Here is a 27,030-nt window from a genome sequence, read left to right as displayed (position 1 = left end):
GGTGGCACAATCAGTGCTGTAGGCCCACTAGTAGCATTTGAATCATCAGCCCTGGCACACCCAGTGCACTTTACTAGGGACTTCATGGTGACACAAATATGCCAATCATGGATAACCAATCACAATAACAATTTACACAGAGAGCATATGCACTTTAGCACTGATCAGCAGTGGTAAAGTGCGCAGAGTCCTATTGCCAACAGCCACGGGTCAGGAAAAACAAAGGGCGAAGAAGGAAAAAGTTTGGAGATAACCCTGCAAAAAGGGCCATTTCCAACAACCATATAAAATCAAAAGTATCTGCCATGGTACATGAATTGGCAGCAGCCGCCACATGGAAGCTTGGCTTGGGGTTTGAGCTTGAAGATCATTGGTCCTTTCTGGCACTATTTCTATGAAACTTTAAAAATAATACTTCCAGTTGCCGTTATGCTTTTTTTTGTTTGTTATTTTGTCATCATTTTGTTTATTAAATTCCACTCTATTTTTTGAATTCCGTTTCGGGTTTCTATTGTTTTGCAATTTGACTAAATTGCACTTTTAGTACTTCATAAATAATGTACTCATTGCCAAAAATTAAACCTGTCTGCTCTTAACATAGATACTGGGGGTTGAGCTCAGGTTAATTTGGTGACTTTGAGGTTGACCCTGACAAGCGTTGTGTTCGCTCCTTGGGGCAGATAGTAGCTGACCCCAAATAATAATCCAATTTCTTAGAGTGACGAACAGCCATACCATAGGAACCGTGGCAGAACTGCCCTCTGATGTGGACGTTGTCCCCAAGAGGCCGGTTACACAAGCATCATCCTAGCAGTAAGTGCCGCTTGTATTTAGAGTCCTGCTTAAAATATTTTTCAAAGTCTGCTGCAGTGAAAAAAATAAAACTAATGCTTTCAGTATGTAGGATATCCATGAGAGAAACAAATGAATGCATAAAGATGTAAACTATGAATTCCAATGTGCACACCCTAGAGGAAACAGAATGGTGCATCTAACAGCCAACAGCTTGAGGAGAGTAAAACCCATCTGGGTGGACCCAAAGCTGATGCTATATCTTTTTTAAATGTTTTAAAGAAATGTTAACAATATATGTTTGTAGTCAACTATTCTGGTATACAATGCATTTAAGAGATTAAAAACATGCATATGTGATGATTCAGTGTATTTTTGGGTGTAAAATAGTCCCTCCTACACCGCAATTCAAGCACTCCATGGGTGGTGTAATAATGGTACAGGAAACACCCAGCAGAATAAGGTGTACGTGTGACGCTCCTGGATGGAGCTGAACCCCCCTCCTTGTATATTTTAAATTATTGGTAACCACAGGTCATTCACTTAGCTGTGCTGTCAAGCCAGACCTAAAAGGCTGCTTATGAACAGGTTGTTTTGGGACTGAAAAGGTATAAAATAGCACAAGGCTTTCTTAGATTGACTCGAAAAATAAAGCAGAAGACATTTGAACCACTGCATTATCTTGAATTCTTTCATTTTCATGATTTTACATTTTCCTTTCACTGAGAGTTGGAAGAGCCGAGTTTATCAAGGGCCCTGTTGGCACCTGCTGGCTGGGCTCTGCTGAAGCGCCCACAAAAGCCTCTCTCTTCAGAGCCTCATTTCTGTAGGATGGCTCAGTCCTTCTCGTGCAGGGCCTCATAACTTTTCATAGAGTCTGTGACCTCAGTAAAAGAGAGGGAGGCAGTAAAGAAAGAGAGGGGTTTGAGAAAGGTACGAACACAGCGCCTTGAGGCGGAAGCTGGGATTCAAAAGAAGCTGGAAGATTGAGACAAGGAAGTCGAGGCATACATGTCAGCAGACCTAATTTACATGGGAGAATCCAGATTTTTTTTTAAAGTTAAAAAGGGCTTTTTTTTTGGCTAACTTCCGCCTGAATTTGCCTTTGCTTCAATACAAGTCAACAGGGAAAATATATTCCCCCATTTATTTTTCCTCCGAAATCTCCCACTTTCTTGTTCTGAATTGCTTTCAAGTGTGGTGTAAGGTAATGGAAGAAAGAGGCAGTAGGTGGAATCCGTACCAGAAAGCTTTGGTATTCATCAGTTCTGGTATTTGGCAGTGCTATCAGTGGGCTCAGAAGAAAACGTTTAGCCCTTGCACCTATTCTTTTACAAATTAAGCACTAGGTATCGCACGTGACGGCCTCCAGTCTGACGCGTGGTGCTTGGCAAGGTATTGGCTGCAGTTTGACAGGAGGCCAGAGCATGGTGTGTGGCTGCTTACCAGTTTGAGTGGTGTTTGAGCCTACTCACTCGTTTTAACCCCTTGAATGCGTGTGGAATTCCCCCTGCGGTGCGGGCGAATTCCACACGTGCGCGATTCCGCCGGCCGTCCGCACACGCCCACCGTGACGTCGGATGTCCAACGCATGTTAATACTATGGGTGTTGACACGAGGCTGCATGCATGTTTATTTATTTGTGGTCAGTGGTGTTGAGTGTGGATTCATGTTAGTTTTAATGGCAGGTGATCAGTGGGGTGTCATGTGTTGGCTTGGCGTGCGGTTAGAAGAGAGTTGTGTGGCTGCCTGCCAGTGTATTGGCGTCTGTCCAGTAATATGGTGTGTGGCATATGTCTGTTCACCAATGTATTTACTTAAAATAGTTTATTTAAAGAGTTTTATATAGTGCTGGCAAGTCCCGAGGGTATCAGAGCACTTTACAAACTTTGTCAAAGGGAGTGTTGCATAATATAAGTTACAGAATAAAGTCTTGCTAAAGTAAATTCAAAGCATTTCCTGGAGAGGAACAAACCAACAATGTTCAGCAAGGGGAAGAGATTCCAGTTGAGCTTCAAGTTGTGAGCTAGGCGTTACAGCCCGAGGGGTCAAGGTGCTGATTGAGGAGAAGATCTTTATGTTGTCTTTTGAAGCTCACGAAAGAGCAGTTCATCCTGATATTTACTGGAAGGGAGTTCCAGATTTTGGGGGCATTGCCCGAGAAAGTGCGTGTTGGGGCTTTTTGTTTTTGATTTTGGGGGGGGGGTGAGAAGTAAAGTGTTTGAGCTCCCTGCATTTCTCGTCTGCAGGGCCGGACTGGGAACCAAAACCGGTTCTGGCAAAGTCAGGCCCCCACCCGCGCGGCGCACCAGGGGATTGCCCGATGCCCGCTACGGCCAGTCTGGGCCTGCTCCTCTGTCCTGCCTTTGAGAGTTTGGACGCAAGGTAAGCTGGTTTTCCTGTGTGAAGACTTTGTGAGAGAGACAGGCAGTTTAGAAGCAGCAACAGATTTCAATGTGGAGCTAGTTTTGATTTTTCCGGGAGAGGGGCAATGTGATTGTGAATTTTGACTGCAGTGACCAGCCTTGCTGCTGCTTGAAGTGTGGCTCCGAAGGGCGCTATGTGCGACTTCGCGGTGCCAGGGAGGGTGGCGTTCCTGTGATCTAGTCTTGATCGAACTGTAGCTTGCATGGCGGTTTTTAGATCATTCCGGGGGAGGAAGGGCTTGATTTTATGTAGGAAGTTTAGGTTGTAGAATGTACTCTTCACTGTATTCTTTGCGTGGGTTCATGCTCGGACTGTGGTCCAGGGATTTGATGGAATCAGCCGGAGTCAATTTGCAGTTAAAAGCGTAACTTGTTTTTATTCACTCTTGCACTTGGGTGGACTGTCCATTGTTTGATCGGAGGAGGATTTCCACCTTGTCTTGGTTGAATTTCAGGAGATTGTGTGATAGCCAGCTTTTGGCTTTTATGAGCATAGTATTTAGCAGTCTTAAGTCCTCTAGCGAGGATATTTGTAGGTAGTGCTGGGTGTCGTTTGCATAAAGGTGGTATGGGATGTTAGCTTGTTCGAGTAAGGTGGTGAGGGGTTCCGTCTCGATATTGAAGAGTGATGGTGAAAGCACTGAATCTTGGGGTTCAACCCTGGTTATTGTGGAAGTATTTGAGGTTGAGCTGTTTATTTTTATTTGTTGGGGACGGTTATGTAGATGTGAGGTGAACCATTTCAAAACCAAGCCGTCTGCTCCGATCTGTTTTCTGGAGGGATCCTAAAAGCAGCTTATGGTCGATCATGTCAGAGGCCGCTGATCAGTCTAGGAGGATGAGTAAGCAGCATCTATCAGCGTCCAGTGACTTGTGCATGTCATCTGCTATATTCAATAGAGCTGTTTCCGTGCTGCATCCCTTCCTGAAACCCAAATGGAATAAGTCGAAGATTTTTGGAGTCACTGTGTTGGTTGAGTTGGGATGGAATGCATTTCTCAAGAATTTTTGCCAAGAATGGAAGGTTGGAGATGGACCTGAAGTTGTTGAGATCATCTGGGTCAGCCACTTCTTTTTTTAGCATGGGGGTGGTTTGACCTAGTTTGAGGTAGTCAGGCATAACTCCATTGCTCAGGAACTGTTTGTTTATTATCTTAATCCAGCCAGGGGGTGGGGCGTGGTTTAGACTTTTCACCAAGGAGGCTGGCAGAGGGTCTGCTAGGTGGGAGGAGGCTCAGATTTCACAGGCATCTTTGAGATATCCTCCTGAGTTGAATATCTTCAAGCCCCTGGCATTTGAGGAGTATCCTGGGATTCGGTTGCATCCTGTGGGCGCAGGGAGGGAGGCTGTTGCTTTGGATTTCGGAGGGAGCAAAGAGGGCGAGATTTCACTAGTTGGCTGGGTATTGATGCTCTAAGGAGAGCTCGATCTTCGTGATTTTATTGTTGAAGAATTTTTAGAGATTGTCGCAGCGTTCTTTTGAGACATGAGGATTCTGTTTTGCTGGTTTATAGGTTTGTTGTTTAATGATGTTGAAAAGTTCTTTAGGGTGGTATTTTGTTTCATCTAGTGCTCTGCGGAAGAGTGTGGCTTTTTCCTTCACAACATGGTTATTGTATTTCCTGCATTCCTCTTTGAGCTTTAGAAGATGGGTTATGGATGGTTTAGTACTCCAGAATCTTTCTGCTTCTGAAGTAACATGGAAGAGATGACTGAATTTGATTGCTTTGATTACTTTGCTCTTGATTGGGTTATTAAATGAGATTACATTGATTGCTACCACATATCTTCATCTTGTCTGCGAGACCGTATGGTGTGTTGGAGGTTCAGATCTGAACATGATTCAGTAGATCGATTGAGGTTTGGGGGGATCCTGGCTCCTATAGTTCTATACATTCTCGGTCCTTTAATGAGGCTTACTACTACCTGGACAACCCTTTGAAGTGGTGGTCAATCAAGGTCCGACTGGGACAAAAAATAGGCCATGGCGCCAAAATAAAAGTGGCTCCCATTAAATAACAAGATAGTTTAAAAAAAAAGAAAGTGGCCCACATTGGCAAATCAGCCCAGTTTTGAACTGTTTTTAAACAACACTCTGTTGGATGGATTGTGGCCCAGACCCCTCCCGCCTTCTATTATCAGGAGCCTGAACCAGAGGCTGAAAGGACTGACCGGTCCACTGGTAATGCTCATGAAAACACTGCTAAGTTAAATAATTAGCAGCATGTGCACCGGCCTCGAGGGTGGTTGGGCTGTGCCCTGAAGCTCCTGGGGAAGAGCTGCCACTGGTACAATCATTGATAGTAGGGCTCTGGCAGTGACACTGAGCAAAACTTGCTAGGGACAAACAGCTTGGCCAGGTGAGAGATGCTCTGCAAATCCTAGGTAACTCACCCTCCCTCATCAGGGAGTTAGCAGACACCGGTCCTGCTGCCTACCTGGACTGTTCCCGGCTTCTCCACTGGTGACGGTTCCTTTTATTCCAGATTGTCCACCCCACTTGGCTCAGTGACATTTGCTGCTGCTGATGGAAGGGAGCTTTCAGGCTTGTCTAGGCTCCCAGAATATTTGCAGGGAACACCTAAAAATACCCCTGTGTTTCCAGATTGGTGATACGTACCCTGGTCTTCATGTGTTTTTGGTGTCAATGCATCATTATGCAGCCATGTGGTGTGAAAAAGTGAATTTTAAATTACTGCAGATGCTGTAAGGTCTAACTGTAAATTAAATAGTCAGCCATATTGTTTCAGCACCTCTGTCTAAAGTTTTTTTTTTTTTTTTTTTTTTTTAGTTTGGTAAGAGCCAAGAACTTTTGATTTCAGGAAAACTTTACATATAACATTCATGGTGGCTTTCAGCCAGCCCTCTTCATTGATTGGTCTGTTACTGCGTCATTCACATTTTTCTTCCGCCCACTACAGCATACAGTATGGGGCGGTGGGGCACTTCAGTCATTGGCTGCCTTCTCTGTGGGGTGACGGCGTTCCTCCCTTTCACAAGGAGCACATCCGCACACAAAGTAGTTCCCTTCCATGCAAAGGACTTCTATGGCAATGTGTGCTGCTTGAGACCCAAAAATATTTTTGTTTTTAGCCACTTTTCTTATTTTTGATAGATGAAGCCCTGGCAGCTTCCTCACAAACAAAAAGTACTGTATAAAATACTTTGAGGGTAAAAACACAAAAACAACCCAAAATGCATACAAAAGCGAGTATAGGGCGTTAAGCCAAGACCTCGGTTCGTAACCTGGGAGTGACAATTGATGACAAACTGTCCATGGCCAGCCATGTCAACAAGATAGTGCACACAAGTTTCGGGCTGATGCGTAACCTCAAGAACATTTTCAAATGGATACACCTTTCCTCTCGTATGCCCCTAGTCCAAGGCCTAATCATTTGCCGGTTGGATTATGGTAACGTACTACTTGCATCCATCAATGAGAGTCTCCTTGCTAAACTCCAGGTCCTACAAAATACCGCAGCCAGAATGGTTCTTGATCTCCCTCCCCGCTCCCCATCCGTGCCTAATCTTAGAACTCTTCACTGGCTCCCCATTAGAAAGCGCATACACTTTAAAGTCTGCTGCCTAGTCCACAAAACCATCAATGGACAAAGTCCCAAATACCTAGAGAAGAAACTTGTAAACCATTGTCCGGTCAGAAAACTTTGGTCCGCCAACAAGTCTCTCCTCACCGTTCCCAAAGTTCGCACTGTCAGGAATGTTGATAGGTCCTTCTCCAAATTAGCTCCAGACACCTGGAATGCCCTCCCCCTAAACATCAGGACCGAATCCAACCACATGAGATTTCAAAGACTCCTAAAAACATGGCTCTTTTAGCTATCTGTTGTACCGGTTACTCCTTTCTAGCATCTGCAAGCGCACTGAGACCTACGGGTGATTTACGCGCTATACAAACACAAATACAAATACAAGCCAATGGCAGTGCACATTGTATTCTTTGCTCATCTTCCGTGTGAGTGATGAATTATCCTAGAGGAAAATACCGTTTGCAAATCACCCTGCTTCTCATTTTAAATGAAACAGACGCAAGAAGTAGGTAAACAGGGTTAGGGGTAGAAAAGAACAATGCACTCCAGCATTTGCACCACACCACCCTCTGCACTCAGATATCACATTTACACAAAACCCCAAAGTAAGTTGATTACTGTGCACAGCTCAACTCTTAAACTGCAGTGGGTGGCAGTGTTTTCCTACTCTTTGAGTATTGGTTGTGGGGTAATCTCTAAGTATCATTCTTGTTCCCAGGCCCCTCTCCTTGTAAATATCAACACTGTGACGTAGGGCACCCCGCTGATGTCCTCGGTCCAGGGTTTACACTGGGCACCGGATACCCACAATGCAACGCCCCTTTGTCTGGCCATAGAAAGGAGTTTGTGAAATTGTTTCTGAGGCTCCTAAAACAATCTTAGCAAAGAGTTGACTCCAGAAATTACCCTTTCAATGTTCCACTGTAAATCCAATGCACTGCACCAAAATCCCCCCGGAATTAGTGAAACTTTGGGCAGTTCCAGGAAATGTAACTCAAAGCTGGCCAGACCCCACCACAAGGCTGGCTGGCACCTAGCTGCAGTTTGTGCATATTGAAAGGGGCTCTCCACGCTGAACAGTAGTTTCTGTATTATTTTATAATAATGCTCACGTCATTTCCATTTTTGTTGTTGTACATTTGCATTTTTGGATCATAAGTGTTATGCTTTTCACCTATCCATTCTACTGTCTGGCTCTTCCTGTGCAGTCATTCACCCGTATATGCTGGAGTACATACAGGCCATTTTAGTTGTTTGATGTAAGCACGATTTACATATATTTTACAAAGGCAATTTACTTTCCTCATGCTCTAGAACTCTCCTTCTGTTTGTTAGGGCATGTGTCGACTCTCCTATACGCAGAGATACATGTTGGATGCAGCCCTGAGTTTTCAAGGCCATGCCTTCTTTTGCAGGTCGCGGCAGCTCGACCGCGCCCCAGGATGGAGGAGCCGCAGCTGCACCACCGGCTGGTGGCGACCCCACAGGTCACCCGCTCTGGGCTGAGTGAGGCGGAGCTGGAAACGATCGCGCCCACAAGCCGGGCCGAGGCTCCTCCCCTCTGGAGACGACTGAGGAAGAAAATAAGGTACCACAGAGGTGGGACATGGGGGGGGAAAACTGACTTTTAATAATGTGTATTCCTCAAGATCAAATGTCATTGTCTGTCGGTGACGGCTCCTGCTAAGGCGGAGGAGCGCTGCCTCACTGTGGAAAAAAGTAAAAATAAAATGATAATAATTATGTTTCTCCATTGAGCGAGGTTTACGGGGCGTGGTGGAGCTGGTCTGTGATGGCAGCAGGGGAGGAGTGGTTGGGGCACATAAGTGCTCATGCCAGTTTGACCGGCTGTCTTGGGCCGGCCAAACAGTCATGTGCACTTTGCATGTTCCGCACCAGCCTATTGTGCACAGCCTGGTGAGGAACATGCACAGGCTCATAGTCCCGTCTGAGCACCGAACCACTGCGCTCAGACCAATCCCCACGCTTCTGTCATGGTGACAGTAGAGTCGTGATTGGCTTAGGGGAACCTGTGCGTGCTTCCTGCTGGAATAGAAGAGGTTGGAGGTGAGGCGGCGGCTGGCAGCCAGGTAAGTCAAATTTTTTTCCTCCACCCCCCCCTTACCCCAGCCTATATATATTTTTTTACTCTACAACCCCTCCCCCCCCCACCATGCCCCCAGGTAATTTTCTCTGGCAGCCGCTACTGTTGTCTGTGTAGATTACTAAATATTAAGTTGGTTGCCTGTTTCAAAGTTTCAAATAGGCCATCTGGTGGCTGAGTGCTACATCTAAACAAGCATTGGCAAAGTCAAAAGGTCGCAGCAATGTCGAGCCATTGGCCTTGTCAATGTGAATATCTTTTAGTCATGTTGTGTACCAGCACATCTGCTGATCAGTATGTATGAAAATCACTGAAAGCCCAGGTTCACAGGATGCTGAGCTGATGCAGAATCTCTTCACCCCGCCATGTTGAGTTCATTGTCCTACCCCTCATAACACAAAAAGCGATATAACGTAGTCTGTGCTGGCCGCATCATAGTGCCTTTTGGCCATGTTATACAGCAGATGAGCTGCTGGACCACATGGCTCAAAGACATTCTGTAGGAGGCTGGCTAATTATATGGTGCACTCTTATTTAAGTGAAGCAACTTGCAGTAATCCAGACTACACTTCTGGTGATTTTTGGTGGTCTTAGACAACCTTAGAAATCTCTCTAAGTGGTAGCTGTGGAGAGCAGCCGTCAGTCTCAGTCCAGAAGGAGTGGTAAGCAGCTTGTTTTACCAGAACTAACCATACATTGTAGGTTAAACGGAAAAGTACCACACAGTGTCGTAATAAAAAAGAGGTCTATTTATTATACACAATCACTAACACATTGATACCTCCTACCCGGAGATATCACACAAATACACACAATACTTCAATTGCAACAGGTAAGTAAGCACAAATACACCGTGGTCTCCAGGCGAAGACCAAACCATATACTAAAAACCTGAATGCGAACTGCAACTGAAGTCGGGAATTGGACCAGGAGACTCAAAATAGTTGGGGACCCAAGGTACCTCCCACGGTAAGTATGGAGGAACCCCAAGGAGGCGATGTGCAGAGTGGGCACACAACTGCGCACTCAATGAAAGTCGAGGAGAAAGCTGCTGTTGCAGTTTTCAAGAAGAAGGATCCCTCCCAGTCGACCCTGAAGAAACCCCATGAAAGACCGAAGGCTGGAGAGTCACCCCACACGTGAATACCCCAGGAACCAGGATAACTACACAAGGGAAGCTGTGTGCATAGGTGCGAAGTGAAGCCGGAAGTTGCTGTGGACCACAACGGAGGACTTGAGGAAAGATGTCGCTGGCAAAGAAGGTGAAATAGTCAGGTGGAATCCAAGGGTTGATTCTTGAAGAGAAGAACCTGCAAGCAGAGGGGACAGAGTCTAAGCCACTTGGAGGTAACCAGGATTCACGGAAGAGCAATGACCACGGATGTCGGAATATGCAGGAGTAATGACGAGGTGACGCAGTGGAAGACCAGGAGCCGTACACAAGCTGTCCCACGTCAGAAGGTGAGATTCAGGGGATCAGTGTCCGGCGGGAGCACCAACAAGCCTTAGCAGCAGAAACAGACATGGTAAACGATAAAGGAACAACGTTGGGACCAGCAAGGTTCATGAGACTTGCCAGTTGCCAGAGAGTCATAGCAGGCCTGAGCAAGTAGGGAAGCCCACTGAAGGCCAAGAAGACCCTCAAGAGGACCAACAGGCCGAAGGCACTTGAGTTGCAAGAGGACCTCAAGCAGCTCACCAAAGATGCAGGCCCACGGTGCAGAGGATGCAGTGAGGACACAGATCTTGGCAGGAGGAAATGCTTGATCTTCTTGTAGCCCGAAGATCTCTTAAGTACATAGCCAGCAATTCTTGGCAACGGCAAATCGATGTAGTGCACAGGGGTTCTGTTCCAGCGGTTCCACGAGAGATACTTGCCTCAAACCTGCTGAAAGAACGGGTCAGGCCTCGAAGGAGTTGCAGAACCACCACCTGCGTTGCTAAGCCTTTCGGAGTCAGTGGGACGTCAGGCTCAGCACACCGGTCCGCTTCTTTGCGGTGTCTACAGATGCTGGGGAGTCACTCCTTCACGCCAAGGGAGATTCATTTGGGTGTCTTTGATGCCCATAGGCCTGTAGAGAATCCTGGAGGAAGCACAGGCACAGACAACAAAGAAGAGTTGCGGAACAGAGAGACCAGGAACAGCAGGAGTTTCCTTGGTGGAGTCTCAGTTCCAGGTGAAGTCCAGGGTCCCAGACGGTTGAAGTGGGTTCGGGTTTGAATCTTGTTCCATGACTAATCTGAAGAGCCACCCGCAGGTAAACCCTTAAGTACCCTAGAAAAAGGTTTGAAATGATTCAGGAGAGGGACTGGACAGAGGGGAGGATACTCCCATGTCCTTTGTCCGGTTTGCATCAGAGCGGGAGCCAACAGCTCCCCGAACTGGTTCCAACTTGAGTTTGCAAGGACGGCACCGAATGTGCCCTTCAAAGCATTGTGGTGTTGCTGGCAAGCACCCTCACCCTAGCCCAATACACCAAGTCCTGTCTGGGAGGTGGTCACACCGCCCTGTGACAGGAAATCTATTGTTCTAACTTCCCCTGCTTGAATTCAGCTCAGCAGCAGGAGGACAGAATCGTGTCTGGGGGTCGGCAGCAGCACTAGCCTGCTGTCAGACCCTGGAAGGCTGTTACCGGGAGTACTGGGGGGTTTCCGGAGGAGCCCCCGTGTGCATGGAATCATACCTCCAACACCAGTATCGGTGTTGGGGTATGATTCCAACATGTTTGATACCAAACATGCCCAGGTTCGGCACAGCCAATATATAGTTAGCCGTCGCGTAAGGATGCATACCTACTATATGTATCAAAAATTGCTGACCGCACATACAAAACCTGGAGAATGGACTCCGGGGTTTGTATGGCACCCTCCCACTTATACCCCAGCACCCTGCCTTCAGGACTGAAAGACCTGCCTTAGGGCTGACTTATAGGTTGTAAGTGCAGTGACCACAGATATAAGAAAACTTATATCTGTTGTAAGTGGTGCTAGCACCAACTTACACCGCCTGCATTGGCAGGCCCGTAGTCACAGTTTGAGTGGTCTTTCATGGGTGGCATGATATGTGCTGCAACACATGGCAGACCCGTGGTGTACCGTTTGCCCTGGGTACCTTAGTGCCATAAGATGAGGACTTCCATGGGTTTACTAGTAGCCAATTAGAAAGGTACCAAAGTACTTACCACTGTCAAATTTAGGGAGAAAGCACAGTGACTGTGGTCCTGATTAACAGGGTCCCAGTCAGACAAGTCATAAAACCGAACAACACCAGCAAAAAGTGGGGGTAACCATGAAAACAGGTCCTACACATTAACATTGACAACTCCAATAGCTCAGACATTGCTGAATGGTTGTTCAGTGTTGAAGGATTCTTGCTCAACAAATGTAGAAATGATAGTGAGAAACAGTTTAGGAGCTTTAAAGTGAAATGAGGATGTGGCGTAACGACCAGAGCTGCCAAAAGGGGGAATGGGGATCCAGGTTCAAATCTCGGGTCGGCTGAAAAGGGGAGATGGGCAAGTAACGACCGAATAGGGCGGCAAGAAGCGAAAATGAAGGGGGCAAAAAATGCCTACATTGAAGCAAGATCAGTGACCAAAATGATTTTGTCATTGCAGAATATAACTGGTGAGAGCTAAAAGTGCCCCAAAACCATGGATTCATGTTCATGCTGTGGCAAGATGGAGGACGGAGCAAGTGCTCAAATACCATCGGATCATTTAAAAAATAATAATAAATAAACAAACAAATGCTGTTCGTATTGTAGCAACGTTTTTAAGAAATACACCCTTTGGAGTGCTTGAAAACGAAGAAAAGAATAGCTCCACAAACTGGGAGCAGTGTAAGGTGACATGCAGTTGGTCCATGTGCCATAGGAGGGCCAAATACAAGAAGAGGGCATTACACCTACATGTCATATCAAATGACATCAAAGAAAATTAGAGCAATGTTGACGTTTAACAACGGTTTGCCAAAAGTTTACCAAGAAACTCAACATGCAAAAACACATCAGTGCAGCCACCAAAGGAGTGAATCACCAAATGAACATTCTAAGAAAATTAAAACCCTCCCTCTCCTCTTAAGACTTCAAGCGTGCAGTGCCAGCTCTAGTGATTCCCAGGTTGGACTATGGAAGTGCAACCCTATCTGGACTGCCCAGATCCAAACTGTCTTCTCGGGGAGCGTCACTCAAATCTGCTGCCAGGCTCATCACCAGCTCAATAAGAAACAGCCACATCGCCCCTGATCTGAAAGCCCACAACTGGCTCTCTTTCGAAGCAAGCATCCAGCAGAACATTGCCTGCATGACTCACAAATCCCTTCACATCAAAACCCCTAGAGATCTTGCTCAGAAACTAGAACTCTCTGGTGGTTCCAGATCATCCAGAAGCTCCCCCACCTTACTTCTGAAACCTCCGAGATTCCACAAGAAGAAAACTTACAACCGATCTTTCTCTGGGAGTGCACCAAGAATTCGGAACATCTTGCCCCCTGAAAGCAGAATGAATCCCTCAACTGTATGCTTCAAGAAAAAAGTCAAAGTACTCCTGATGAACAAATTTCTTCCCGGGATCCTTAGATACTCTTCCCGATTACTCAACTTTCCTCTTGACTAGGGCATACCGACTACCTTGTGTTTTCGACTTCTCAGTTCTGACATTACCTTCCCTTTTCTCGATACTTCATGGACCTGCTGTTTTTCATTGTAAAGTGTGCCCTTCGTTTCCCGGTATTGCTGTACCCTGTATTTTTCTCGAATATATTGTTATTGTTTCTATTATTCTGCTCTCTATATATTTCTTAAGTGTTCTGATACCCATGAGGGTCAAGTTTGGGATCTACATAAATGGAAAGAGATGGACGGCCTGTAAGCCCATAGTTAGAATACAACACTTCTCTTCGAGACAGCGCATGCGCTGTCTAGCCGAGACCTAATGATCTATTTAACATCGAGAATATAAATATCGGTATAGAAGCATATCTTTACAAAGTATTGAAGACCAAAATATCGTATGGTAAGTGCATTACTATTCCAAACTATACTTCTTCTACTTTTGATCGGACAAAAACAATAGAAATATAACAGTCTATACAGGAACTTTGTGTTCACGACTGGTTGTGCCCATTCTTTGAAATTCCAGTGATAGATTGTCTTAACGTTGGCCTTCAGCCAGGGCAGGCCTGACGAGTTCCAAAGCAGCCTCGCCTTCCAACCTGCAAACAAGTGTGGCGAGCTAACCTGTCTCGCTCCAGGGACCACAGGATTGAAAAAAGAAATTGGAAGAAACTGTCATTTAAAATCACTATATTTCAAATATATTGGCTAGGAATCCACAGGGTTTACAGGCAGTTCTGATTGGGAACTAATTAGTTGTTACAATACAACAAAGTCTTCTCTAGTACCTAGGAGCAATATTTTTCTAAAGCAATACATTTTGTACGTGTCTGTAAAGAAATGATGTGTGGGGTACATAAAATGAACAAGCAGCAAGAAAATATTTGCGTCACAGAAGAGGCAGTGTCCATGTGATAATATGTGCCTCAGTAATAAATGTTGATACAGAATCCTCTGCCGATATAAATAACACCATTTTAAAAAGTGGTGTAGTCCTTGATAGTATTCTATGGTGCAAATAAAATAATATTACATCTGCTAGTCTGCCTGGTACGCTGTTCGAGTATGTCAGCGTATGACCCAAAATGGCGGCCTGGGGTGATCACGTATGCTCCACTAGGTCAAAGCTGCTCCTTGTGGCAGGAAACAGTCTGCTGTGTCAGCAGGCATCTCAGGATGCCAGGGCTGTTGTACTGTTCAGGGTGTTAAGGAGAGCCATCTGCCACTATTATGCAGTAGAAATCTTGCCCTACAAAAATAATGTGTCCGTAAGATTGAACTTCCCTCCATGTTATTACGTAAGTCCAGGTAAGTGGTGTGGAGTTATAATAAATATTAAAACACACAAGATGATGGACGGAATGTTGCTCAATGGCAAAACATTCACCCCCAGTCACAGATCTGGGTTTAATCCATCGTTATTTTGCACACCAAGCCACCCCAGTTCAGACATGGCCATATGCAAATCAGTCTTGACCCTGTGCCTCATGGGAACAGTCCAGCCCGAACTGCCAAGCCATGTCTTTCCTGCACCGGAATCAAGCATCCTAGGACCGGTTTCTGGCTATCAGCCGTCTTCAGCCAGGATAGCTTGACTCCAGTGGCTTTGCATCAGTTATAATAAATATTTACTTACTTTGACGATGTAGTGGTAGGCGAAATATTGAATGTGATATTTTTGTGAATAGATATTTGACTGTGCTATATTGCAGCTTCCAGGATTGATGGATGTTTCTCATTATACAGGCTCAGGCCTCAGACTTTAGTGTTGTCGATTAGGGAACAGATACTGCTTTGATGGCAGTGTCGCAATTGCTTCTCCATGAACACCACACATTCTATTTATATCATTTATAGAGCGCATGGCGACCCAAAGGCATCCCAGAGTAAGAGGCAGCATCCCAACCAACACCGTCCCTCACAATAGTCTCCTGTTGAGGCTCCAGGAGTCTGGTTTCGGTGGGACGGTACTAAAGTGGTTCACCTCCTTTCTTTCAGATCATCAACAAACAGTTTGGACTCCTCCTTTTTCGGCCCCCATTTCCCCCTTAACCCCTTCCATGCTGATGACGGCCGGGAGCCGTCATGGCACACAGTGCTCGTGTGCTCATGACGGCTCCCGACCTTCATGACCGCACCAGCGATCGGAATGTGCCGCACAGGTGCAGAATCGCGCCCGCGCCCAAGGGGTTAAAGGTGGGAGTCCCTCAAGGCTCCATTCTTAGCCCCACACTTTTTAACATTTACTTGTCCCCCTTAGCACACCTGGCCAAGACTCATGGAGCAAAAATAGTGTCATATGCGAATGACACGCAGCTGCTCTTTACCTGCGACAGGGACGGTGAAATGATCAACTCCTGTTTATCAGAGTTATTTGCTTGGCTCCTGCGGAACCAATTGAAATGTAATTCCGAAAAATCTGAAATCATCTTCTTTGGTCTGCCTCCTAACATATGTGGCGCAGCTGGTGGCCACAGGATATGCATCCTCTGCTAAACTTGGTCAGAGTATTCAAAAACTTGGGGGTGAAAATGGATGACACCCTCAATATGAAATCTCAGATCCAAGTGGTAACGGGATAATGTTTCGGCCTCCTAAGTACCCTGAAGCAGTTTCCACCTCTCCTGTCGATTCCCCCACAGGAAAACAGTGGTCCAGGCCTTGATTGGATCCAGGCTGGATTAAGTTAACATTCTTTATTTAGGACTGCCGGAGTATTTACTTACTCGTCTTCAGGTGGTCCAAAACGCCGCAGCCAGGGCGATACTTCTACTTGGCCCGAGAACGCGGATGTCTTTACATCTTATGTCTCTCCACTGGCTCCCGATCCACAAGAAGATCCTTTACAAGCCCCTTGTTCTGGCCTTCAAGGCACTTCACAATTCCGGTGCGCCTTATTTAAGGAAGAGAGTACAATTCTATCTTCCCCGGCGCTCCCTAAGATCTGCATCCTCTGCATCCCAGTCACTGGCACGGACCCCTGTGTTCTGTCGATCTCGAATAGAAGGTCGATCCTACCAGGTTCAAGTCGCCAAACTGTGGAACTTTGCCGCCTAATTTAAGACATATGCAAGATCTTCTCCCTTTTAGGAAGTCTTTGAAAACTTGGCTGTTCCAGCAGTGGCCTTTGCGCCATTGCTTGCAGTTCAGCTGCCACTCTAAACTAGCGCCGGGACGCTCTGTCGAGGAGCTGTGCCCTCTACAAATACTCTGATAACATAACATAACTGAGCAGACCGAGCACCTCAATTTGCATAGTAGTCCTTGTGTTGCACTAGAAGGGAAAGAACCATTGTCATGCCAGAAACCAACCAAATGTCTTCAGTATGTAAAACACCATTGTGATGCCAGTTTCTGCATTGGCCTGATTTGCCCATTACCACTGACAATCATGCTAGAATCCAGACTGTCTAGTGAGCTACGTAGAACTTCATTTCTAAGCCTGACCCCACAGATGACTGGTATGTACAAGGCAACTGTCACACAGACATCAAATTGTCATATGATTACAAGCCATGTTTGCGGGCAAGTACCCATGGCATGCTGTCCACCTTACCTCCCGCCCCTCTCCCTCCATCCTCCTCCTCCCACCATCGGTTGCCTCTGCTGCTGATACCTTCTCTAGGTCCCTGTTCGAGTTTCAGGTCTTGGATTTCTGACACCAAGGACTCAGCCCGTGTGTCAATCGGAATCAGAAAACCAGTTGAACTGCAACCAATACACAACCCACTCAGCAATATTTGCCCAATAAATTGGTCTGCTAATGATCAGGCTGATAAGATGGGCCAGGGACAATAGTGGACACCAAACCCTCTTAAAGGAATGGTGCACAAAAAAGCAGTAGAAAACAGAATCTTTATGTAATATATGTATTTTAAAATCCCTACCTGGTGCATGCATATAAAATGATTTTAACCACACCGAAAACACACAGTAATGCAGCAAAACATGTTTATAAATAATGAAACTACAAGAACATTTTTAACCAGGTCGTTACATTTCATAGCGATGGCACTCTTTTTGTGCTATCTCTAATCACTGTGCAATGTATAGCAGATTGGTGAATAATTTGCCTAATTCTGAATTTCAAAGGTGGGTCATCTTGGCATGCTTGTTTTCAGATCAGTAAGTCCCCACTGTTCTCTCTGGATAGCAAGCCTGCAATCTCGGTCATAAGTCTGTGAAGGCTCAGAATACACAGCAACTTTCTTGTCCGATATCCCTGGTGCTCAGCTGGACTCACTCCTATAGCCGACCGGGGAGGATTTGTAGGGTTTGGCCAAGGAACCTACTATAAACTGTTAAGATAAACACTAAAAAAAGTTTAGACTGGAACATTTTGAACAGTGTCAGCATATGGTTAAATGTTGGACCCAAGAGCTTGTCACTCAGTGTCAGACTAAACACGACTGAACTCGGGAGCTTGTTGAAAAACTGGTTAAAATCTGTGGCGGCTGGTGACATTTGAAAGTGGTTGGGCGTAAACATTCGGAATGAGTGTCTGGCCTCTTCCCTACTTTGCCTTGGACTTCATCCTGGGTCAATCAATCAATCAATCACTGCATTTATAAAGCGCGCTACAAGTTTATTGTTCTTAATAAATTTGGGAATGCATCAAAATCCGCGGGTGAATGCGTGCGAACGCCCACACTCCGCCCATTGAATGCGTTCCCAGCGCAGAGTAACACAAGTCCGCCACTTGCTCTGTCTTGTGTTACACTGGATGTACAAACCCACACAGAGCCACGCAAGGTGGTTTTGCGTGGCTGGGTAAATCTGACTTAAGGGCTTGCGTTGCCCTCCGTAAATATGGGCCCTCCCTGGATTGAAACCGTCTCAATGCTAGTGTTCTGTCACGTAATCTCATATTTCAGGCTTTGCCGTCTATTACAAAATATCGAAGTGATTTATCATCACTCTCATGAAACATCTCAAAATGGCTGGCTGCAGGATACTCTTTGTTCTTATTGCGTACTGTTCTTAAGTGCTCAAGAATACGGTTGAGGACTGGAGGAGTGTATTTGTACAGAAAATACGGACCTTACAAGATTTAAATGTAGTGCCTTTCTAAAATATTTTCGTAGGTTTCTATTTCGAGTGGTGACTTGATGTAAGTTTATCCCCGAGTGATTTTGACCTTCGAAAGGTAATCTGAGGTCGGTTGTCAATTTTGATCCCACAGTTTTAAGTCTCCAAGTTCTACATAGTATCTGGCGTGCCTCATTGTGCTCTCTGTTGTATTCATACTAATGTTATAAAGAGAGAGCCCAAACCTTTGAGGCGGGTAATCTCAGTAACCACAGCACCAATCACAACACCCAATACAGCGTTGGAAAGGGCAGTTGCAGCAGAAGGACATAGGCTATGCAGACGGCCACCATATATATATTTTTTTTTGCAGAGTTTTATATAGCACGAACTTGACCCGAACTGAATCAGATATCAGAGCGCTTTACATAGCACCAGTTACGTTACATGAGGACACACATTCATTTTTGTTAGGCACGGGCAGATTAAGTGATTTGCTCAGAACCACAGGATGTTTGGCGTCGTTACCAAGACTCGAACCCAGATCCCCAGGTCCGAGGTCGAGCGCCTTAGCCGTTAGGCCAACTCCTCTATACATTTAAAAGGTAAAAGAACCGTGCCAGCAAAGTAGTCCCTTGTGGACGTGTCTGCGTTGTGCTGTGGGCGTGGGCTGGGGGCGTGACAAACGCTGGGGGCGTGCGTCCGCCCTTCATGCCATATGAGTCGTACATACAAGCGCCAATTACGTTGCTGCGCAGCATCAAGGGGCACGCTGGGGGCGTGTGTCCGGCCTTCATGCCATGTGAACGCAATTGCGCCGCATCAAGGGGCACACTGGGGGCATGAGAAACGCTGGGGGCGTGTGCTATGTTCCGCCCTTCATGCCATGTGGGTCGTACATTAATCAGAAGATCGTCTGCTGTGGCCGTATGCTGGGGGCGTGACAAACGCGTTCACCTGGAGGCCTGGTAAGTAACGTTACTGCAGCCTTTCCTGCGTGCTGTTACTGAACTCTCTCATTCAACGAAATTACACGCACCTGCTACCAGCAACCAGGGCTCTAGCCGGGCTCAGGCTGCGGATTAGTACACTAATTACACGCGCCTGATAACATCAACCAGGACATCTGGGCCTCAAGCGGGGGAACACGCAAATGAGCGTGTCTGCGGGGACAATTACTGCAGCCTCTCCTTCTCGCTGTCACTCAACTCTCTCATTAAACGAATTTACCCGCGGCTAATAACTCTCTCATTCAACGACATTACACGCACCTGCTAACATCAACCAGGGCTGTAGCCGGGCTCAGGCGGCGGAACACTACACCAATTACACGCGCCTGCTAACATCAACCAGGGCTGCAGCTGAGCCTTCTCCGTCCCTATTCTAATGAAACAAAAAATGTTGTCTACCGCGAGATTTTAAAATAAATTGCCCTTGCCAAATACACACATTACACACGTTCTATTTCATACCCGGACAAGGTCGGGACGGGCTGCTAGTGCTGAAATAAAGCTAATGACTTTAGAATCTTAATTTGCTTTTTTAGGATCAAAAAGAAGCTAATTTCTTATTTCTATAATGGAGAGCGACATTACTTTCGGCCTGATGAGTCTGGTCTATCCTTTTAGTATTTTTGGTTTTGACTTTCTCGCAGTTATTTTTCTGTACGAGAGCGCGATCCCCTCTTTCCACAAGGTGGCAGTCCTGCTCCGTTTTGTGGGTTTTAAGTCGCATGCTATTCTAGATGCCTAAAACTTTCACCAATCTCCTCCCCTGACCGCGGGTTATGGTCTGGATGGCGAGGTCACTTATGATTAGAGCTCCCGGTTTTATGGTAATTCCTTTTTTTTTACATTTCCGTCTGTATGTATCCATATTTATTTTTTGCTAATTTTATCTGTAGTTTATCCATATTTTTTTGTAGGTTTTGTGAAATAAATGAAGTTTAACTCCTTCGCTGCTGCACGAATTTTGCTGCAGCGTCGTGAGCGCGGCGTCGCTGTGCTCGTGACGGAACCACGCCGTCATGAGTTACGGGCAGCCTGTGCTCATGATGGCGTAGTTCCATCACGGCCACTCCCGCTCATTAATTCGCCCCCCAGGTGGGTAATTAATGCTGCGTGGGCGGAGCGGCAGCCGCATCACGGACACACGCCGTCATGAGCACACGCTGCCGTTGGCTCATGCCGGCGTGGTTCCGTCATAAACACGGAACGGGTTAAACTGGTATATTTCCACATTTATTTAACTGATAAATAAGCTCTTATGCTTGAATGCCTGCCGGGTTTCAGTGATATGAAGACCCGCAGAACATAAATCAATGTACTTTTATGAGAATATGCACATTTCATTATCAACCTTGTGCATATCTACTGCTGTTTAAGCCTCTTTATTAAACTTCAATTCTATTTTAACCACCTTACCTATCAATCCACACAGCCATTAGCCTTCCAGTCATGGTACTGAGCATTTAGAATCACTCAAAAAGCACCCAATTTCTGGTTTTATCCCCATTTAAAAATAAATACGGACAAAGAAATAAATGGTTTTCTGTCTGTATTTATCTGTAAAAATCAGTAAAAATGGAAAACGGGGAGCCTTACTTATGATTCGGGCCATCCATAACTGGTGAATCTATTGATGTTATCGGCGCATGTGGGTGGGAGGTGTGAGGGGGGCTGTTGGGGGGTCTTTTTGGTCTCTTCATCTGGGACCTATTTCCTTCTCTTCGTCTTGTCTCAGGAGACCTGGATGTTTATCTAATTCCCCACCAACATGCTCAACGCATTACAGGCCTACAACATTTATCAACCAATTGTAAACTACTAAGGCAAGCAGTGATTTATGCTTCTCAAACCTTCAACCCATATCGACAAAGTCTTCAATTATATTTTGTGATAGTGCGTCCAGGGCGTCAGTCCTGTTGTCAAATACCAGTCCGTCAAGAAAATGTTCGACTCGAATGCAGTGTTTTGTTTTCAAACCTTCTCTCCGGGTCGGACTGGGTTAGACCCGGACACCAAAATAAGTGGCCTCTATTACTAGCAAATCAGATAGCTAAAAAAGTTGGTCAGCTCTGTTTTGAACGCCCCGCTGCTCATGACGACCTCAGCTCATCATGAGCCACGGTGGTCGTGTGCTCATAACGAGCTGAGCTCGTCATGACCACACCCGTTTCTTTAGAACACTCGCACAGCAGGGGAATTTGCCCATCGTGCTAGCGTTCTAACGGTCATGACGAGCTCAGCTCCTCATGAGCACCGAGCACCGAGCACTGTGGCTCATAACGAGCTGAGCTCGTCATGAGTATGGAAGGTGTTAATAACATCACAGAAATCCACAGGAAATAAATGGTTCATAAGACCATAAACAGACCCACAAACAGCCCCAAAACGGCCTACACATGCAGACCAGCCCTTCAGGCATTGCCAGGCAGCCCTGTAGGCCAGTCCGACACTAGTCTCTGGTGGAAATGAAAGTTCTCCACACAGTGATACACTGGACCTCAAGTCTGCAGAACACATGGTTTATCATCCTCTCCAAGTTCATCACTGGCTGCAGAGGTAGTGGTTGCTCGTCCGTGGAACTAGCCCAATGAACTGGAATGATCAAGGGAGAACCAACCACTGTAACTTGTGCTTGGAATGTGTTCACCTCCAGTTGCTGCACATCAAACAGGCAACCATGAGCCACCAGTCCTGTCTACACGAGAAAGTGAAAATATTTGAGGCAAATAGGGATTCCAGAAACGCCCGATCCCTACTCCTGGAAACCCCCCACCTTCAGTCGAGAACGAAATATGAGCCAGTCATTCTCTGGTAGAGCCACTAGAATCTGGAACTCTCTTGCTCCAGAGTTTTATATAGCGCGACTTGACCCGAATCGCTTATCAGAACGCTTTATATAGCACCAGTTGGGTTACATGAGGACACATTCATTTCTGTTAAGCACGGGGAGATTAAGTGATTTGCCCAGAATCACAGGATGTTCAGCGTCATTGCCGACTCGAACCCAGTTCCCCAGATTTGAGGTTGACCGCCCTAGCCCTTAGGCCAACTCTTCTCCCCTTCAAAAAGGATCTCTGGCTCCTCCTATTTGACAGACACCTTTTTTAATCCTCCTCAACCATACTTAAGTACTCTCTCTACCCGGATCTGAACTATTTTTGTAATGTGACCCCCAGCATCTATATCGTTGCATTAACTATGCACGACCTTTAACTAACTGCCGTAATTGTCTCATGTGGTAACTCCTGCACACAGCTAGCAATGTTAACAGCTAAATTTAATGACTGTAACTGTAACTCGCTGTAACCCATGTATCCTTCTACTGTTGTAAAGCCCGCCGATGCCTTCGTGCTATGTCTGCACTTTATTAAATAAAAATAAAAATAAGAGTTGATTGGTCTCACTTCTTCCTAGCGCCCAGAGACACTGCTGTCTGACTGCTCCTCAGTTATTAACAAATTTGTAAAGACTATGTTCCCCAGCTCAAACTTTCTGCTTTGAACTCTAGAGTCCTGCGTTATTGAGGTGAACCCCTCCTGTTGGCCAGGAGACTCCTGCTCTTCGGCCATTGTCCGATCATCATTGGTCTTCACTGCATCGTTCCTCTATCAGGGAGACCGTGAGACAGAATTATCCTGATCATGGATGGAAAGTTTATTTATCGTGAGGGTATCTCTCGGTCACGTGTTCTAATGCGGCACCACCTTCTCTTCACCTGCCAAGGGTCCCCTGTCCATGGGCTACAGAAATGCATGAGACTCAAGCGCCCAGGGTCTCCCTGACATGTCTTTTTAGGGTCTCCACCACCATTCCTCCCTGGATGTGGTGTCGTAAATGTGTGATTGTCAGTGCCGGCTTTAGCACTGGTGGCGCCCATTGCAACAATGTTTTTTGGCGCCCTCCAATGACCACCTCCGCCATGGATTTCCTCCCTACCACTCTTTAACAGTCTCCATAACCACTCTCTCTCAGATGCATTTAATTAATTTTATAGCGTCACTCATAAAAGTGAAGGGCGTCAGAGCACTTTACATAACACACACATTACACAGAGCCAGTCATAGGTGTGTAAATTAGTGTATAGGAAATGTTACATAAGACAGAGGCAACAAGGGGTGGATTCATATGTCATCCATACATGTAGGCAGTATAGTTGAAGAGTACTTGGTCTGGAGAGGCACAAACTCTGAATTTAAAATGTAACGCAATGGATTGGGGCTCTCTTTAATAACAAGACCTGATTTGTACCCAAATGAACCCTTTTTGCAACATTAGAATAATGAACGTCTGGGGAAAAAATCCATACACTCTCATCAATGCTTTGAAGTCTGCACGCAGTTCTTTGATGACAGTTACTAGCTCACAGTAAACTGCAACTAACAAAAGGAGGTATGACAAAAGCAGTAACCCACTGACCTGTTTACATTATATTCATTTTGTGAACTGCATGGTACATGTTCTTTGCAGCAGGCATATTAACCCTCTGTGCTACCTTACCATGAATCAAATCTTCCACAAGTCGAAACTTCTACTAGACAAAACTCCGATCTCGCCAGGTAGAACTGTATTCTGGAGCTTTCTTGACATTTTTAATTGTTGTCTGAAAATTTGCTGGGGGCCAGGAACACGGTAGCGGTTCTTGTAAGCACAATATAAATTAGCAAACAGGTGCCCCCACGCGAAGTCTGCACCCGGTACGGAGGCACCGGTCGCACCGCCCTAGAGCCGGCCCTGGTGATTGTTGTCATATTATGTCATGTTAGCGCTAGAATGCCACCACTTTTCCTATGTACTCCATCTCCTAAGTACCTCCCCTTCTCTGTTGTGACTTTTGCACTCCCAGCCAGCTCAGTGCTGTCCAATCTCTTTCCAGTTCTCTCTGTTTGGCTGTTCTGGGTCTTACTTCTTGCCCTGCGACTCCTTTCTTGATCTTACACATTTCTGATCCTTGTTTCATCCCTAGGTTTGACCATGTTTATCACTTCAGCGTCCTCCTGTATACTTCTGCATCCATTCCAGCCTTTTTCAAATCTACCCGCTGTGTCGTTCCTTGCATTATGCTCTCCCCCCCTTGTGCTCCTGATCTGAGCTCTATCTTGTTACTCCTCTTCCTCTGTGTGCAGCTCCATGATGTCTGTCCTCCAATAGAACTTCCTGCACCTATACATTTCCTCTCACCCATACTCTTTTGTGCAAAACCAAACCCACATAAATTGAAATGCGTCCTGCTCCAGTGACTTGTAACTTTCACCATTACCTTCAATCCTTCCAGATGTTCGGGACCTATTGCCAAATCCCTGCTGCTGAAGTTCATCCCGGTGCTGCGCTGGCTCCCACAGTACCGCGTCAAGGAATGGCTCCTCGGAGACATCATGTCTGGCCTCAGTGTTGGAATCATGCAGCTTCCACAAGGTATGTTTCTACGTGTCCTGTACTTTTTACACTGTTTTCAATGTCAATTCTATTATTTGCTAGGGTGCCATCATTATGGGACCAAGTGCATAAAAGATGTCTCTGAATGGCGCTCACATGTTCCAGGGTGTCTGGATTCTCAATAACGCAGCCTGCCAGCTGTGCTGCTGAAAGAGAATAGTTGTCCTGCTTAATATACACAGGTAGGTGAGGGCTCTTTATAGGCATGTCCATTGTCCATCGCCAGATGACCAAGAGCCCAGGTGGATGCTCAAGATGCAAGATTGATGCAGGTTGCCTGTTGGCTCCAGCTACTGATCTTGCAGGCCTCAATCTTCCATTCAATCATGAGGTGCGGCTAATAACCCAATAGGCTATCCCGGGGCTTATTCGTACGGCCAGGTCTTGAGCGTTCTTGAGTATTCCGGAAGTGAGGTGATGGTCCAGAGGTGTCTGGGGAGGCTGTTCCAGGTCTTTGCTGCAATGTGGGAGAAGGAGCGTCCTCCACTTCTGCTTCAGTAGATGCGAGGAGTTTTGACAAGTGAAAGGGAGGCAAGCGTAGTCTTCTCGATGGTTGGTGGAAGTTCAGGTGGTGGTTAATGTAGGGAGGTCCTTAGTTGTGTAGAGCCTTGTGTACATGGGTCAGCTGTTTGAACTTGCAACTCTTCTGTATGGGGAGCCAGTGAAGTTGCCTGAGGTGGGATGTGACGTGGGTTTGTTGGGGAAGGCAGAGGATGAGTCTGGCTGTGGTGTTCTGTACGGTCTGTAGTCTCTGTAGGAGGTGTGCAGAGATTCCTATGTAGAGGGCGTTGTCGTAGTCCAGTTGGCTGGTGATAAGGGCCTGTGTCACGGTGCGTCTCATGTGTAGGGGTAGCCAATTAAAGATTGTATGTAGCATGCGCAGAGTGAGGAAGCAGGTGGAGGATATGGGATTGATCTGTGATTCCATGGTGAGCTTGTTGTCAATGATGTCTCTGAAATGATCACAGGGAGTGGGTGCGGGCCCTAGGTCCGATGACTGAGTTTTCTATTAGTCGTATATGAATTAACAGACCATGCCATGTTGCCAGCGTTCATCTTGCCATAGAATGACTGTGCAAGTTCAAGGTTTCCTTCACTATGCCATGCACTCCTTGTCATGGCAACTTCACTCTGCTCCTATTATGTATTGTACCTTTGGCCAACTCAGCACACAAGCACCAATGATGATTCAGTTCCACGTTTACTCCATAAGCACCATTTTCAAGCCAATTTGTACATTTCCATCTATGTGTAAAGCAGATATTAAAACCTCATTTACCTTGTTTTCCATTTGTAAAGCACCGTTGCCATCCCGTTTTTTTCTTTGCCTCATTAAGTCCAGCACTCCTCGCCCACTATGCGAAGCAGCATTGCCATGCTGGTTTCTTCTTTGCCTCAGTATGTGCAGCACTCTTCGCCCACTATGCGAAGCAGCATTGCCATGCTGGTTTCTTCTTTGCCTCAGTATGTGCAGCACTCCTTGCGCACTATGCGAAGCAGCATTGCCGTGCCGGTTTCTTCTATACCTTAGTATGTGCAGCACTCCTTACCCACTATGCGAAGCAGCATTGCCTTGTCGGTTTCTTCTTTGCCTCCGTATGTGCAGCATTCCTAGCCCACTATGCGAAGCAGCATTGCCTTGCCGGTTTCTTCTTTGCCTCAGTATGTGCAGAACTCCTCACCCACAACGCAAAGCAGCATTTCCATGCCGGTTTCTTCTTTGCCTCAGTATGTGCAGCACTTCTCCCCCACTATGCGAAGCAGCATTGCCATGCTGGTTTCTTCTTTGCCTCAGTATGTGCAGCACTCCTTACCCACTATGCGAAGCAGCATTGCCTTGCCGGTTTCTTCTTTGCCTCAGTATGTGCAGCACTCCTTACCCACTATGCGAAGCAGCGTTGCCGTGCCGGTTTCTTCTTTGCCTCAGTATGTGCAGCACTCCTCGCCCACTATGCGAAGCAGCATCGCCATGCCAGCATCGCGATGCCGGTTTCTTCTTTGCCTCAGTATGTGCAGCTCTCCTCTCCCACTATGCGAAGCAGCATTGCCTTGTCGGTTTCTTCTTTGCCTCCGTAT

The 27,030-nt window shown here is 46.2% G+C and overlaps 1 protein-coding gene across 3 annotated transcripts in view; it reads left to right on the top strand.

The window, feature by feature from the left end:
• Positions 1 to 27,030, top strand: part of LOC144782429 (solute carrier family 26 member 6-like) — a 235,226-nt gene that overhangs the window by 53,721 nt on the left and 154,475 nt on the right. For all 3 annotated transcript variants that reach the window (XM_078661782.1, XM_078661781.1, XM_078661783.1), the window contains exons 2-3: positions 8,183 to 8,355; positions 24,794 to 24,933. In XM_078661782.1, the coding sequence (XP_078517908.1) occupies positions 8,210 to 8,355; positions 24,794 to 24,933 (286 nt within the window). In that variant the 5' untranslated portion in view covers positions 8,183 to 8,209. The remainder of the gene's footprint in view (positions 1 to 8,182; positions 8,356 to 24,793; positions 24,934 to 27,030) is intronic.

Source organism: Lissotriton helveticus, chromosome 9 (assembly GCF_964261635.1).
Source record: "Lissotriton helveticus chromosome 9, aLisHel1.1, whole genome shotgun sequence".
Classification (NCBI taxonomy): Eukaryota; Metazoa; Chordata; class Amphibia; order Caudata; family Salamandridae; genus Lissotriton; species Lissotriton helveticus.
Note: the sequence above shows the minus strand (reverse complement) of the source record. Positions and strands in the feature narration are given on the sequence as shown.